Consider the following 15,849-nt stretch of genomic DNA (forward strand, 5'->3'; position numbering starts at 1 on the left):
ATCTTCCTTTTTTGTTTTTTGTTCAGAAACAACTGGTAAGTCTGACTCTTTAAAAGGTCTCTACTTGTTTTCCAAAAATATTTGGCTGCTGCAGCTACACAAAATGCAATTTTAAGATCACTGACAATTCCTAAATTCTTAAATCTCAGGTACAAGAAGAAAATAACATTCCAAATAACAGGAACTGAGACTAATTTACAGGTAATTGGATTATGTGCCTTGCTGTGGATTTTCACACACTGGCATCAACAGTTAGCTGTCTTCACTTTCTTGTGCCATTCACAACTATTTGCCCTCTCTCTGCCAAAGAAGTGCAGCTATAAGTGTGCAAAACAGAGGGGCAGCCACACATGCAATAATTCACATTTCTACAGATTTCCGTTGATACTCCAATAAAAACCACAAAGCCTTTTCTGTGGAGTTTTGAGTTTTATAGCCACCTCACCCCACACACACTGCAAAAAGCCTTAACTTCTGTGAATCATGTGTAACCTACATTCAATTTGACTGGAATGAGGAATATTTTAATAATGTAGATTAGATCGAGGACAAGATGAATTTGGATTAAAAATTTAAAGTCACTACAATGCAGAAATAATCTAGTGTGACACCACTTTAAGTGTTGTAGCTCCATCTGATGGGATTTGTGATTAAACCAGGCTTTTAGCCTTGTGTGCCAGAACGCTGGTGCCTCATAAAACTCCCAGGATTGTGTAGGACGTAGCCATGGCAGTAAAAGTAGTATCAAAATTCCTTCTTTCTACAGTGTAGCGACGTCAACCAAAAAAATCAGAGAAATCAAAGCCAAGTTCAAACCAAAGGCAGGGATGCTCTATGGGGAAAAGAGCACATAATACAGAGTGCACCAAAGAATTCAAAAAAAGAATCAGCATATTTCATAGACTACAGAAAAGCATTTGATTATACAGATCAGAAAAAGCAATGGAATTCCCTCAGAGACATGGGGGTGCCACTACATCAGATAGTCCTGATGAGGAATCTGTACCAAGGACAAGAGGCCACCATCAGAACAGAATTCAGGGAAACAGAGTGGTTCCCAATAGGCAAAGGGTCAGGCATCCTATCACTCTACTTGTTTAACTTATATGCTGAAAACATAAGAAAAGCAGAATTAGAATCAGAAAAAGGAGGAGTTAAGATAGGAGCAAACAATATTAACAACCTAAGATATGTAGGACAACACCATTATATTAGCAGAAGACATTCAGGAATTGGAACAGTTAATAACGAAAGTCAAAGATGAAAATGCAAAGAAAACAAAAATAATGACTACAGAAGGTCAGAACTGTCCAGGCCATTGTATTCCCAATTATCATGTATGGATATGAGTGCTGAACAGTGAAGGAAGCAGACAAAAAGAAAACTCATTTGAAATGTGGTGCTGGAGAAGAGTACTTAGGATACCATGGACATCCAAGAAGACAAAGAAATGGGTCCTTGAACAGATCAGACCAGGGCTCTCCTTGGAAGCAAAGATGATCAAGTTGAGACTATTGTACTTTGGCCGCATCATGAGAAGACACCGATTGCTAGAAAAAACGATAATGCTAGGAAAGGTAGAGGGTAGAAGAAAGAGAGGAAGACCACAAACCAGATGGATAGACTTGATCAGTAGGGTAACAGGCAAGGGCAGTGGAGGACAGGGATTCCTGGAGCCGTCTCATCCACAGGGCCTCAAGGGCAGCTAACAACAGTATAGATGCACCCCCACTTTTCATATATTAGAGATGGGCACAGTTCTGCGCTTGTGTTATGAAGCTGCTTGCTGCGTTCACAGTCATGGATCTCATCATCCCAAACATACTGCATAAACAATCCAGTCTGAGATCGCTTTCACTGCTCTGGCTCAATGCTGGGGAATCCTGGGAACTGTAGTTTTGTGAGACATTTAGCCTCCTGTGTCAGAGAGCTCTGGTGCCACAATAAACTACAATTCCCAAGAGTGTGTCCATTTCTAACTTATAAAAAGCGGGGGTGTATCCACACTGTAGAAATAATCCGGTTTGATACCACTCTAACTGCATAGAAAGACGTCTTGCGTAGGAAGAGGGGAATACTGCGCCCTTTGGTTCAAATAGCTTCTATTTTCTACATGTACAAATGCTAGGGGATCCTGTGAATTGTAGTTTGTTGTTACACCACAGCAGAGCTCTGTGTGTGTGAGAGAGAGAGAGAGAGACAGCCACAACGAACTACAACTCCCATAATCCCCTAGCACTGAGCCAAGGCGGTTAGAGCGGTGTCAAAACGGGATTATTTCTGCAGTGCGGGTTGCGAATTCCGGGCAAAAATACAGGGGGGAAATAGTAGAGCAACTACGAAGGGCAAGTCTTGCTGAGGTCAGGACTACAGGAAGCCAGGAGGGAAAGAGGTGAGCGGCGCTCGCTTCGATACAAAATGGCCGCTGGAGTGGTTTTGGTTTTTGTCCCCCTCCTCCACCTTCTCCTACGTCACATCCGGAAGTGGAGGCAAGGCAGGCGGAAGTAGGTCGCGCTTCCAAGATGGCGACTCCCTATGTTACTGATGAAACCGGTGAGTGGGGAAGCAAGGATGGGGACGGGAGGAGGCGGAGGGATCCCGGGCGCCGCTGGGCTCCCCGTCCCTCCAGCCCCGCCATAGGCCTCCTCTGGGCGCTTCCGGGCGGCGCTCCGCCTCCTCCTTGGCCGCTCTCCCTCCGCCTGAAAGGCTCCCTCCGCTTCTCCGCCAAGCCCCGCCCCCTTCCCACCACAGGTCTTCTTCCCTGCAGCAGGGACTACTTCTCCTGCTCTTGCTCCTCAGCCTTGGAGAAGCGGCGGGGATGATGAGCCTTCCTTGTTCACACGTGTGCCCCTTTCCTCCTCTCAATAGGCAACATGGCCACCTGATGAAAGGGCCTTTCATGGGGATTGGGCCTCTCCTGTCTCTCTCTCTCTCTCTCTCTCTCTGTATGGGAGAGTGATTCACTGGGTGGAAAGGAGGCGTGGGTTTAAGTTAAATTACACACCTTAAGAGTCTTGAAGGGTAAAAATACACAACATGAGCAACAAAGTTGTTAAGGCTACTCTTTAAGCAGAGGCTGGATGGCCCTCTGTCACTGGGGGAGCTTTGATTGAGAGTTCCTGCATGGCAGGATGGAGTTGGACTGGATCAGGGCCCTTGTGAAGCATAGAGTCATAGAGTTGGAAGAGACCCCAAGGGCCACCCAGTCCAACCCCATTCTGCCATGTAGGAACTCACAATCAAAGCACCCCCTGTGAGAGAGGGCCATCCAGCCCCTGTTTGAAGACCTCCAAGGAGGGAGCCTCCCCCACACACCGAGGAAGGAGTGTGTCCCCCTTTCGGGCAGCCCTGACTGTCAGGAAGGTCCTCCTAATGCTGAGGGGGAATCGCTTCTCCTGGAGCTTGCATCCATTGCTCCATTGATTACTGTTCTCTGGAGCAGCAGAAAACAAGCTTGCTCCCTCCTCAATATGACATCCCTTCAAGTATTTAAACAGGGCTATCATATCACCTCTTAACCTCCTCTTCTCCAGGCTAAACATCCCCAGCTCCCTAAGTCGTTCCTCATAGGGCATGGTTTCCAGACCCTTCACCATTTTAGTCGCCCTCCTTTGGACACGCTCCAGTTTCTCAATGTCCTTTTTGAATTGTTCCCAGAACTGGACACAATATTTCAGGTGGGGCCTGACCAAGGCAGAATACAGTGGCACTATTACTTCTCTTGATCTAGACACTATACTTTTATTGATGCAGCCTAAAATTGCATTGGCCTTTTTAGCTGCCACATCACACTGTTCACTCATGTTCAAATTATGGTCTACTTGGACTCCTAGATCCCTTTCACATGTAGTCTCTTCCAACTCTATGAATCTATGATTCCAAGCCATTGCATTCCTCATCGCCATGGATTTATTTATATTGATTTGTTTTAAAGAGGAAGGGGACAATGGGATTTATTTTATTGTATTATATGGTTTTTTTACTGATGTAAGCCACCTCAATCTGTTGTAGATTTCTTAAAATACTAAAAAAATTCCTCCTTTAATCTCACCAACAAACCCAACATTTTGTAATAAATCTTGTTGAAGAGGTGGGATAGAAATAAATATTATTATTATTATTATTGATGGATGGAGGTAAGCTGAACAGTGAAAACAGATAGGAAGAGAATAAACTCTTTTATTTTGTTTTTATTTATTTATTTATTTCATTTACCTTAAAAACATATAGAGAGATGTGAGATGTGAGAGTTAGATAGGGGAGAAAGTGGATAGGAAGAGAATCAATTCATTTAAGATATGGTGCTGGAGAAAAGGTGTGTTGGAGAGCGCTGAGATAATCACGGACAGCCAAAAAAGGATCCCGTAGTGGAAGAAAGGCAGGATATAAGTATTTCATATAAATAAATAAAACAAATAAATGGGTCCTAGAATAGATCAAGCCTGAACTCTCCCTGGAAGCCAAGATGACTAACTGAGGCTGTCATACTTTAGTCATATCATGAGATGGCATGATTCACTAGAAAAGACACTAATGCTTAGTAAGGTGGAGCGAAGCAGGAAAAAAATAACACTTTATCCACTAAAGATAACATGGGAATGGGGGAGATTAAGGTCACACAACACGTGAAAGGGCCTCCACAAGTTTTACGGAGATTTTGCCTGTCCTCTGGCGGGGGGGGGTGCCCTCTTGCCACTGAATTGAAAGATGCATGGGTTTAAATAAAATTGCATATTAAGGGTTTTAAAGTGTAAAGATACACAACTGAGCACTAAGGTTGAGGCTAGTCCAAGTCATTGTGTTCACCATCACCACTTATGGGTATGAGCTGAACAGTAAAAATATAGGAAGAGAATCAACTTTTTTATTTTTATTTTTATTTATTTATTTCATTTTTATGCTGCTCTTCTCCCAAAAAGGGACCCAAGGCGGCTCACAAGCCTTAATTTACAGGACCTGAGTAGAACAGTGAAGGATGAGGGGTCTTGATCTAATTCACAGAGTCCCCATGAGTTGGAATCAACTTGAAGGCAGTTAACAACAACAGCAACATGGCTTCACAGTGTATATACCTGTGTGTGAGATGTGCAGTTTTCAAGGTGTAGGAGCCCTTCTGAAGCCAAATGACTATTTTAGATTGCAGGTATTTAATTGTCTTTTTTTTCTGTTCCTCCCTTGTCCATCCCACCCAATATGAAAATGATCACATGCAAATTTTATTATTTGTGCAACAGATGGAATTTCTGCAGGGACAAGAATAGGTGGATCTGCAGATTATTCCTTCCCCAGACTTATTAAAGGTATTGGTTGATGCGCCTTTTCCTTGTTGGACTTTTAATGATTAAAATTTTATCCAGTATACAAGGTGATTTTAAAAGAATGCTGCAAAAGTAAAGCTGTTCTTTTATTTGGTTTTGCACCATTCTTTTAGAATCAACTGTATATACAGTCAGCCCTCTGTATTCGGATTCAACCATCTATGGCTTGGAAGTACTAAAAAATAATATAAATTCAAAAAACGAACTTTGTTTTTGCCATTTTATATAAGGGGCACCATTTCACTATGCCATTGTACTTAATGGGAGTTGAGCAGCCATGGATTTTGATATCCACGGGGAATCCTGGAACCAAACCCCAGTAGCTACCAAGGGTCTGCTGTACATACGTAATAGCAGGTATCACATTTATTCATTAAATTAATATCTTGCTTTTCTTCCAAGGAGTTCAAGGCAGTAGAAACTACCTTTCCTTGCACTTTATGCTCACAACATTTTGTGTGGGATAGGTTGTCTGCAACTGATGTTTCAATCCAAGTCTCTCCAGTCATTTGAGATGTGGTGCTGGTGTGGATACCAGACTGTTAAAAAGACAGATTAATGAGTCCAAAAACAAATAAAGCCTGAATTCTCCCTAGAAGCCAAGCTGACTTGGGGCCCAAATGGACAGGCCAAAATAAAGCTGCTTCGGGTCACTTTGGAGGTATGCTATTTAAATGATGCATGCATCCCAAGAGGCCAGAAACCGCGCCAAAGCCATGCTCCTGTCCTAAGGACTGGAGCACAGCTTCTGGCTTCTTAAGACACGTGTGTCATTTAAACAGCATACCTCCAAAGTGACCCGAAGCAGCTTTATTTTGGCTTGTCTGTTCGGGCCCTAATTGAGGCTGTCATACTTCGGTGATATCATGAGAAGGCATGATTCACTAGAAAAGACACTAACGCTTAGTAAGGCAGAGGGAAGCAGGAAAAGAGGAAGACTGCATTCTAAGTGGATAGACTCAAGGAAGCCATGACACTGATTCTACAAGAGCTAAGTAGGGCGGGATACAGACAGCCCAAAAAGGGCGGTCTCCTGCCGTCCTGGTTTACTGCGCGAGGGAGCTGCAGCGGACAAACTGCGCAGCTCCCTTGTGCAGCAAAAAGGACCTGCAAAAATCGGGTTCTTTCTGTGTCACAAGGGCGCCGAGACGTGCGGACGCTAGGCATCCATCACGTCAAAATGGCAGCGCCCATATGTACAGGGCGCCACCATTTTGACGCCCTCATCACGTGTGAGGGGCGAGGGGCATCTGAAAGCGCCGCCCCTTGCACATCACGACGGCGCCCCATAAGGCCCATTTAGCCAGCGCCTAGGGGTGGTGATGATAAGGGGACTTGGAGGTCTTTCATTCATAGGGTTACCATAAGTCGAGGCTGACTTGAAGGCAGTTAACACATTCAAACACATTCTTCAGTCTATATACAGTGTTTTGACTGCTATATGACACTGGTTTAAGTAACCAGTGCAGGCTGCTCTCTGAAGAGTAATGTTGGTTTCCCCAACCTAGTTCCTCCAGATTTTTCAAACTGCAGTTCACAGCCTTCCTGATAATTGGCAGTACTGGCTGGAGATTGTGGGAGCTGCAGTCCCAGGATTAGGGAAAGTTTGTTTGTCTGCATTGGATTATGGCAGTTTGATACTTTTCCCCATGTATTTTGTGAATTAGCTGCTTTCTGCATTATTGCATGCCAGTTCACACATGTGAACTGGCATGCAATCTTCAATATGAGCATAAAAATAGTGAGCTACTTTACCTAGTGTAAGCATCACTAACAGTGCAATCCTGTGGATATCTCTTCAGAAGTAAGTTCCCTTCATTCTCAGCACAGCTTCTTCCTCAGTAAATCTTCCTCAGTAAACTGAAGAGTAATGAATATCAGTTATTCACCTGCAAGAAATTGCTTTGCATGTGATGAGTCACAGGAGAATTTCACATTCATATTTTTGTGAAACACCTTCCTTATTTGATAATATGCAAACTAAACAAACCAGAGGTACAAAATGCAGAGCTCCATGGACCATACCTGGCCCCTAGCAAAAATTTATTCAGCTAATAGTGGAGGACTGCCCCTCATGTAAGCCTCTAGGAGTGGTATCTTCTCTAAAGCAAGGCACAGAGCCTTACTGTAGTGTGTTTTTCAAAACTGAAATCAAATATAAGCTTATACTGTATAAGTCCTTTTCCAGTTACTGTATATAGGTGTAACTTCAAAGCATTTTTTAAAAAAGGACACAGAAACCCTATATAGTCACACAAGTACAGTTAAAATATAGACATGCAGATATTTTTAAAAAATAGGGCAATGCTTTTTCATAAATTAAAATTCTTATAAATGTTTCAGGAAAATACATTGCCTCCACACAGCGTCCAGATGGTACCTGGAGGAAACAAAGGAGGGTGAAAGAAGGTTATGTTCCCCAAGAAGAAGTACCAGTGTAAGTTAAACTTCTGTTTTTCTTGCCCAGTATTTATCTAAATAGATATATCTGATATAAGAAGCTTGCTCCAAATAATGTATTGACCTTGTTTAGTGGTAGCAGAAGGAACATGATTTGGGATCTACTGGGTAATATAAAGAAAGAAATGGAGAGGGGGCTGTATATCTGTCTCATCTTGAAATATCCGTGGTGTCTAACTAAACCATGTCACAGCAGAGCCTTTCAAATGATCATCCCACTAGCCCTATGGCTCCTGAATATAATAATACTAATGGGCTACTCAGTTCCATTTAATTTCAATTTCATATTATGATGTCGCAGAAAACTGAATGGGGTGGGTGGGGAAAAAGCTATATTATATATTAAAACTATTTTTTGTGAAATATCACCCCACCTCATTGGCTTCCAGATTCCTGAGAATTCTCCATTTGGAAATGCAAACCTTTGATGATGAACCACAGTGCAGATGTGCTTATGCGTTTTGCATAATCAAGCAATACCTCCATCTCACATAAAGTGTGTGAATCTCTTACTCAGCCAGCCCCACTTAAAAAGGTCTTCAACAAATTACTTGGTGAAAGTTTTAAAAGGAACAGATGAATACACTTGTGTATTGAAATGTTATTTTAAAAATTAAAGAGGCTCATATCCAGAGAACAATGTGAATGGTTCTGTGCTCTCACAGAGGTTACTTGTTTCTCAGGTAGCTCTCTTTGCCACACAGGAGACTATCACTTTTGAAATCAAAGGGACTTCTAAAGGCAGTTTGTTGTAGCCACTGGGAATGTGATAGGGAGGCATATCTCCTGCTTGGTTTTCCCAGAGCCTTGGACGTGATTAATGTTTTGTTGTTGTAGAGGCTTGGTTTTGATGCCAGCCATTGACACTTCAAAAATAAGTGCTACTATTTTTAATTTCAGTTAGACACCAGTACCGCCCAAAAGCAAACTATGGGCTATAGTGCTAAAGTGGAGCCTTCGACTTCAGGGTCACAATACCTCTGCATATGAATTGTTAGGTTTTGTCTTTCCCCTCAGCTGCAAAATCCAATAGATTCCACAAGCATTTTTCTGTTTTGGGCACAGACTTTGCTTTCTCCTATTATAGAGCTAAATGGCACATGTCATATAAGTACAGTACTGCCTTTATAACCAGTATTTTCCTTTGGAAAAGATTGATATGCTATTGTGAGGTGGCTATTCAACAGTGGAACATGCTGCCTCAGAGTGTGGTAGAGTCCCCCTCCTTTGGAGGTTTTTAAACAGGTTGTATGACCATCTGTCAAGAGTGCTTTGATTGTGTCTTCCTGCATGGCAGAGAAGTTGGACTGAATGCCCCTTGTGGTCTGTTCCAACTCTGATTCTGTGGGTCTTTGTTTTGTTGATAATGTCCTCCTGGGTTTAGAAATACTTTTGATTTACTAATAAAAGAGCCCAAAGGTTGCCCATCTGTGCTAGTTAATGGTGCAAAAAATAATAATAAGAAAGAGGGTGCCACCTTGATGAGTACAATTCCCTCTAAGCTGAGCTCTATGGCATAAAAAATAGCACCAATAATCACATGCCAGAGTGTGTGGGCTACAAGCATACCTATTGAAGCCTGCTTGCTTTAGAACAGAGGCTTCAAGCCTGTGTTCCATCTGCCCTTTATTTAGGAAAACTGGGAGATGCAGCTGGAATTCCAAAGGGGCACCTCTAGCCTTTTCCTGGTTTTTAGGGCCTGCCCTGCTCTCCTTGCTTCTAGAAATGGGAAAATGTGTGACCCTCTAGATGTTATTGAACTGCAGTGATCCCTCCCCCTTGGCTATGTTGCTGGGCATTGTAGACCAACAACATCTGTAGGATCACATCATTCCAATCTGTGAAGGAAAGATATACTTTCCATGCCCACCCTTTCATTTCAGATACTGAGGGAAGAGAGTTCTGATATCCTTTGTTCAACACAGGTATGAGAATAAGTATGTGAAATTCTTCAAGAGCAAGCCAGAGCTCCCTCCAGGACTAAATCCAGAGGTGAACACTCTGACGACCAAGCAAGCTCCGAAGGGACCAGAGAGCGGTGAGGTAGGACTCTCCAAGACAGCCAAGAGGAACCTAAAGCGCAAGGAGAAGAGAAAGCAGCAGCAAGAGAAGGGGGAGCGAGATACAGAAGATCTCATCCAGTCACTAGAGAAAACGACCCTGTCAGCGACACCAGGCAGCAGTGGGGATGCCAAATCAGCTGTGCCCACTGGCAATACAAGGCCCCCTGCAGGCAGTGGGGATGCTTCATCTGCTGCTGCCACAGCCATGTTGGAGAAGAACAAGAAAATCAAAAACCTGAAAAAGAAATTACGGCAGGTGGAGGAGTTACAGGCACGAATTGACTCTGGGGAGATCAAGCAACCAACCAAAGAGCAGTTAGACAAGCTGGCTCGAAGGAAAGCTTTGGAAGAGGAACTTGAGGACCTGGAGTTGGATTTGTAAGGGTTAGAATTTGAACTGGACATAATGTGCATAGGAACAAACCGTCCCCAGGGGAACATTCTGAGAACTGTGCAGTACACAGACCAGAAAATACTGTCTTCAGGCTCCTCCTTTTTACCTTTATTTTATTTTATGTTGGGTGCTGTCTGAAATTTTTTAAAAAATATTTCCCTCAGCTATTGGTGTGTTAAGATACCTGAGGACACTCAAAACTACTTTGCCACCTGCCTGAAATCCATTCTAGTTGCTTCCCTCCCCCTCGTCATTGGGGTGGGTAGCTGGGAATGCCATTTGGCACAGTGGGGTGATGTTCAGAGGCATCCAAGTGGGTGGAGTGTTCCATGTCTTTTCCCTTTCCTTGTATGATACTTGACACCTTTATGTGCTCTGTAATGGTCACTCCACTTCCCACCTACTCTTCCCCCCCCCTTCATTTTTAAAAAGGATGCAATAAAAAAATTGCAGTAGTGACATTTGAGTCTAGGTATACATTTTTTCTCCATTTTAACCTAAAGTGTATACAGTCCGTCCTCGCCTTACGCAGGGGATCCGTTCCGGATCCCGCCGCGTAAGGCGAATTCCGCCTATGCTCGAGCCCCATTGGAAACAATGGGGCTTGTGCGCGGCGGCGCAGGAGCGCACAGGGCGCAACGGGCATGCGCGCCCATTCAGTTGAATGGGACGTTCCACCCCGCGCGTACCCCGCGGCTTGATCGCGTATGCTCAAGGCCGCGTATGGCGCGGGCACGCTGTATTGACACCAATCTACTTTTTAAAAAACTTTCTCTGGTATCAGACCTTGCATAAGGTCTTGTTTGTTTGACTATTGAATTGTTGGGTACCTTCCAGTCATTTCTAAGTTAGTGTGACCTCTAAGGGAAACCTACCAGAGGGTTTTCTTGGCAAGATTTGTTAGAGGAAGTTTGCCATTCTCTTCGTCTAGGGCTGAGAGACTGTGACTTGCCAAAGGTCACTCATTGGCTTTGCATGGCCAAGTGGGGATTTGAATTCTAGTCTCTCAGTTGGATAGTCTGCTATAATTTTCATTGGTGTATGTCAGCTGTGAAAAAAGCAAATTCCATGTGACAGATAATTAGAAAAGAGTTTTAAATTAAAGGCATGAATATATGTGGTGTATCTATACTCCACATAATGTGTGGTTTTGGACACCCCCCATTTAAAGAAAGAAATAAATAAAGCTGGGAAATGTGCAGGAAAAGACAATCAAAATAAATAGGGCAGGAAATGCTTTTCTACAAGGTCTTATTGAAGTATTATAAGGCAGATCAGTTCAGAAACAGATGAGTAAGTGTGGAGACTCCAGTTACTTGCCAGTTGCCATACTGGTAAAAGGATTTTGGGGGCTGTATTTCAAAAAAGTAACTTTTCCAAGTTTTGTCTAATTCCAGGAATTTACTGCCCTGAGATATAACAACAGCCATAGGAATAGAGGAGGGCTAGAGAACCATTCCTTTGCAGTTTGATGGTATCTTCTCTTTAAGTGCTAAATGTTCTGTAAAACAACCCCCTGGAACTTTTTGGCCAGAGCTTCTGAATACCAGTTACTGAGGAACAGCATCAGGAGAGAGGGTGAACTGTCTGTGTGTTCCAAAAGGAGACAACTGGTTGAGGACTGTGACTAGCAGGATGCTGGGCTAGATGGTCTGAGCTAAAAGGGCTTTTTAAAAAATGTCTGTAGCTTGGGAAAAGAAATCTAAGTGTGTTCTTCAAAGAAGTGACCAGTCTGAGCTGTGAAGCTCCCATCTTTCTCTTTCCAAATACCTTTAGCTTCTGGAATCAATTCCCCACCACTTGCCCCTGAGCAGCCATGAGGTTCTCCCAAACAAGATCGTGCTGCATTAAACCAGAGCCATTATTCTTGCATATGGGAAAAGCAATTCTAAAAAATAAAAATTGCAAAATTGAGTGGTTTTCAAACATGCTGAGAGAGTGAAAAGCATCCTCTTGACTAAACTAGGACAGGGAGGGTTAGCAATCTCGTTCTTTGTAATCTTTGTCCAGCAAATGGTGGTAGAAGGTCTGTTAGATATTCAAATTGCTCATCTATTATTAGAGTGTGATCCTGCTGTTATGCTTTTTCTGAACCCATTTCTTTATATATGCATAATGATTGGTGCAGGAAGGACCAAAGGAACCCTCATTTTGGAGGATGGAAGATACCAATGTTGTTGATAGACTTGCAGCTGCCTTTTTAGGTCAGAGTGCCTGGCAGTGAGCTTAAGGAGTATAGCTGACCTAGTTCCCATCCCAGACTCCTATCTTTTCCACCCGACAGCATCACCACCCACTCTTTGGGGCTAGCCAATGCTTCACACTCCTTCAGATCATTATAAGTACAGGTCACTGAGATCATGGCTGAAAATGAAACAGTAATGCAAAACTGTGGAAAAAACACAACATTTCTGGGGTGTTTTCCTTTTTCTGAGCTCACAGGCTTACTGCAAATGGCAGCCTGCTAATGGCACAGATTTCCCATTCTCATGCGAAGTAGTTCACTGGATCAAGCAGTGGGTTGAAGCCTTCACTCAGGATCCCACTTTCTTATATGGGTGGCTGAGATAGTGACACCTTTGCTTTCTGATGGTTCAGTGTAAACAAACTTTGTTTCATGCGCAAAGTTATTTGAAATATTGTGTGTAAAATTACCTTCAGCCTATGTTTATAAGGTGTATATGAAACATAAATGATTTTCATATTCAGGCTACATGTCTAAGGTGTACAGTGGGCCCTTGGTATCTACTGATATTCAGTTCCACACCACACCCACGGATACCATGGATTCTCAAGTCCCAATGGTATAATGAATTTGTATCTCTTAAAACAGTAAAATCAAGCTTTGCTTTAAAGAATTTCTAGCTTTTAAAAAATATTTTCAAGCTGTGGATGATTAAATCCATGAATAAAGAATCTGTGGATATGGAGGGCCATTTGTATACGAAACACGAATTTCATGTTTAGACTTGGGTCCCATCTCCCAGATGTCTCATTATGTATGTACAAATATTCCAAAATCTAAAAAACTCTGAAATCCAAAACACTTACGGTTCCACACATTTTAAATAATGGAGACTCAACATGTAGTTGCAGTTGTCAGGACTTCATTCAGACTGAGTTAGAACTGACTTAATAGTAGCAACAAAAGCTGTATCTGAGTAATTTCCCTCTAGCAACCAAGGCTGTTGCTCCCCCATGGCTCATCTCTCATTTATCTTTCCTCTCTCCCCCTTCCACTGCCACACACAGAGGAGATAGTAAACAGGCTCTGCTAGAGTTTTTACCTATTTGCTCCTCTCTAGTGGCTACTTCATTTCTGTAGCATTCACCATAATTGTTTCATGAGATTTATCAATGGTCACTGGCACATACTTGTATGATATGATTAAGTGATGCAGTCTTACAAGTGAGGATGGAGGAGGTTGAATTTTTAAAAACTTTCCTCCAGCATTCATTGTCCAGGATGAATGTACTGTATGTATTGTTCTGAATTCAGGACCCACCTGCACACAATTCCCTTACTGCACTGGCTGATCATTCCACATTTTTATTTCAGAGGGAGATGCCAACTGCAGTGTGTCAATATAGTTTTTTGGTCATAGCTTAGTGGCAGAGCAAGAGGTTACTTTAGTATGAGAAAGCAGCATTGGAACTACTCCCTACTAGAAGGAAGAGAAAGTACATTGGGTCCTTGGTATCTGCTGGGATTTGGTTACAGAACCCTCCATGGATACCAAAATCCATGGATGTTCAAGTCCCATTATATACAGTGGCATAGTAAAATGGTGTCTCTTATATAAAATGGCAAAATCAAGATTTGCTTATTGGAATTTATATATTTTGAAATATTGTCAATCCATGGTTGAATCAGTGGATAAAAATCCGTGGATATGGAGGGCTGACTTTATTAGATGGGGAGGATTTCAGATGCATCATCATACTTTGGCCAAAGAACAGCTTCCCTAATGCCTTTCTGAATGCTAATTTTCATTTCATGGCAGACAAGTGTTCAGAAAAGACATGCAATGCCTTCAACGGGTATTAACTTGCTAGTGTTCAAAGTGGCTGTTTTTACTTGAAACCAGAGACAAACACTAGATTGTTTTTTTTCACAGTGTGAAAACTAGTATGATTCAGGACACATATTTGACCACAATGTGTACTTTCATCCCACTGTTATATTTGGCCAAGCGGTTTTGGTAACACATACTGTACACAACTTGCAAAACCAATTGCCCAAGTTTGACAGCAAAGCAAAATAGCTATTTACCTTTGTGGTATGTGAAGTTCAGGATATTGGCTGCCTCCAGAACCCAAAACCATTTTTGCTGGCCCTTTGGCTCATCCCTGAGCAGCACTACCCCTGCCCACACAGTATTTAAAATGCAAAGAAACAAACAGCCTGTCAAAATGTTCTTGGAAGCCTTGATGAAAAGTGGCTTTGCTTAAAGCAGGGGAAGACAACCTGCGGCCTGCGGGCCGGATGCGGCCCAGCAAGGCCTTGGGACCGGCCCCAGCCCGGTCCTGCCGCCGATTGCCGCCGGAGCCTTTGGCCTCTCATGTGAGGGCATGGGGCCTTTGGCCTATCAGGAGGAGGTGGGCAAGGGGGGCAATTGTCTATAGAAGCCTCCGAAACATGCATTTATATTAACATTTTTTAAAAAACCAGCATTTTTTTGCATGCCCTCCATTTTTTAATTAAAAAAGTGTCCTCCATTTGATAATTTTGTCCTACATTTGCCCTGGTTTATTTATTTAAATAATTTTTTTTTAAAATTATTTAATTATTTATTTTTTGGCTTCGGCCCCCCAGTTGTCTGAGGGACAGCAACCTGGCCCCCGGCTCAAAAAGGTTGCCTACCCCTGGCTTAAAGTATCACCACCACGCCCGAATAATATATCCAGAAACTGATTTCTGATCACTTCCTGTAGCATTTTTTTTCTCCATGTTTAGGAGAATCCTAAGTAGTGAAAATTTGCTTTTGCTCACATCAAAGTGCTCTACCCTTGATCATAGTACATCAGGAATGTGCAACTGTGGAACACTAGGCAGAGTAGCCTGCATGAGACTTTGGAGGGCTGCACCTGTTCCTATGAAGAAAAACAACAACAATGGATGTTTGATATGGTATGGGGAAATTTCCCCCATTTGGGGAGTTTCAGAAAAGGTCTCATGGGCCTAAATTGGCCCATGACAAAGTGCAGAGTATGGTGGCAATGCACTCCATGCCCCCAGTGAACATTTTGTGGCCATTTTTTGTGTGGAAAATTTTACAAAAATAGTTGTTGGCCTCTTGGGGGGAGGGGGGCACCAAGCATGGTGGAAACTCCCTTCACACCTCCTAGACTGCATTTTGGTGTATTATGGAGCACAAAAATAAGTAAAAATGAACACCTGGAGGCACCAGAGAACCACCAAAACATCCTAGTATGGGGCTTCACTTTGCCCACCCCCAAAGTAGATGGATGAGCAGAAATTAGATCTGGATCTCCTGGCAGAACTCTGGATGATTTGCAGAAGATCAGCAAAGAGGTCTTCTGACTTCCAACTTCTCAGCAAAAAGAACAACAAAATAAATGTCTCTTTTCTCTCTTCTTTGCCTTCAACAGT

General features: G+C 42.8%; 1 protein-coding gene across 2 annotated transcripts; it reads left to right on the forward strand.

Moving 5' to 3' along the window:
• The first annotated feature begins 2,492 nt into the window (after positions 1–2,492).
• Positions 2,493–10,824, forward strand: PYM1 (PYM1 exon junction complex associated factor). 2 transcript variants are annotated; one of them, XM_089477453.1, is made up of 4 exons: positions 2,514–2,553; positions 5,235–5,300; positions 7,662–7,755; positions 9,704–10,824. In XM_089477453.1, the coding sequence occupies exons 1-4, from the start codon at positions 2,523–2,525 to the stop codon at positions 10,221–10,223; spliced, it is 711 nt and encodes a 236-aa protein (XP_089333579.1). In that variant the 5' UTR covers positions 2,514–2,522; the 3' UTR covers positions 10,224–10,824. The 2 variants fall into 2 exon arrangements, with proteins under 2 accessions (XP_089333587.1, XP_089333579.1); XM_089477461.1 differs by lacking the exon at positions 5,235–5,300 and having other exon boundaries at positions 2,493–2,553; positions 9,704–10,823.
• Positions 10,825–15,849: the final 5,025 nt, after the last annotated feature.

Source organism: Sceloporus occidentalis, unplaced genomic scaffold (genome assembly GCF_023333645.1).
Source record: "Sceloporus occidentalis isolate IW3139 unplaced genomic scaffold, rSceOcc1.0.p SCAF_1, whole genome shotgun sequence".
NCBI lineage: Eukaryota > Metazoa > Chordata > Lepidosauria > Squamata > Phrynosomatidae > Sceloporus > Sceloporus occidentalis.

Excerpts from the sequence above, each read along its gene's own strand:
- PYM1 (XM_089477453.1), top strand. The coding sequence starts at position 2,523 with ATGGCGACTCCCTATGTTACTGATGAAACCG. Across the intron at positions 2,554-5,234 it reads CTATGTTACTGATGAAACCG|ATGGAATTTCTGCAGGGACA; the intron begins GTGAGTGGGGAA and ends TTTGTGCAACAG. Across the intron at positions 7,756-9,703 it reads CCCCAAGAAGAAGTACCAGT|GTATGAGAATAAGTATGTGA; the intron begins GTAAGTTAAACT and ends TGTTCAACACAG.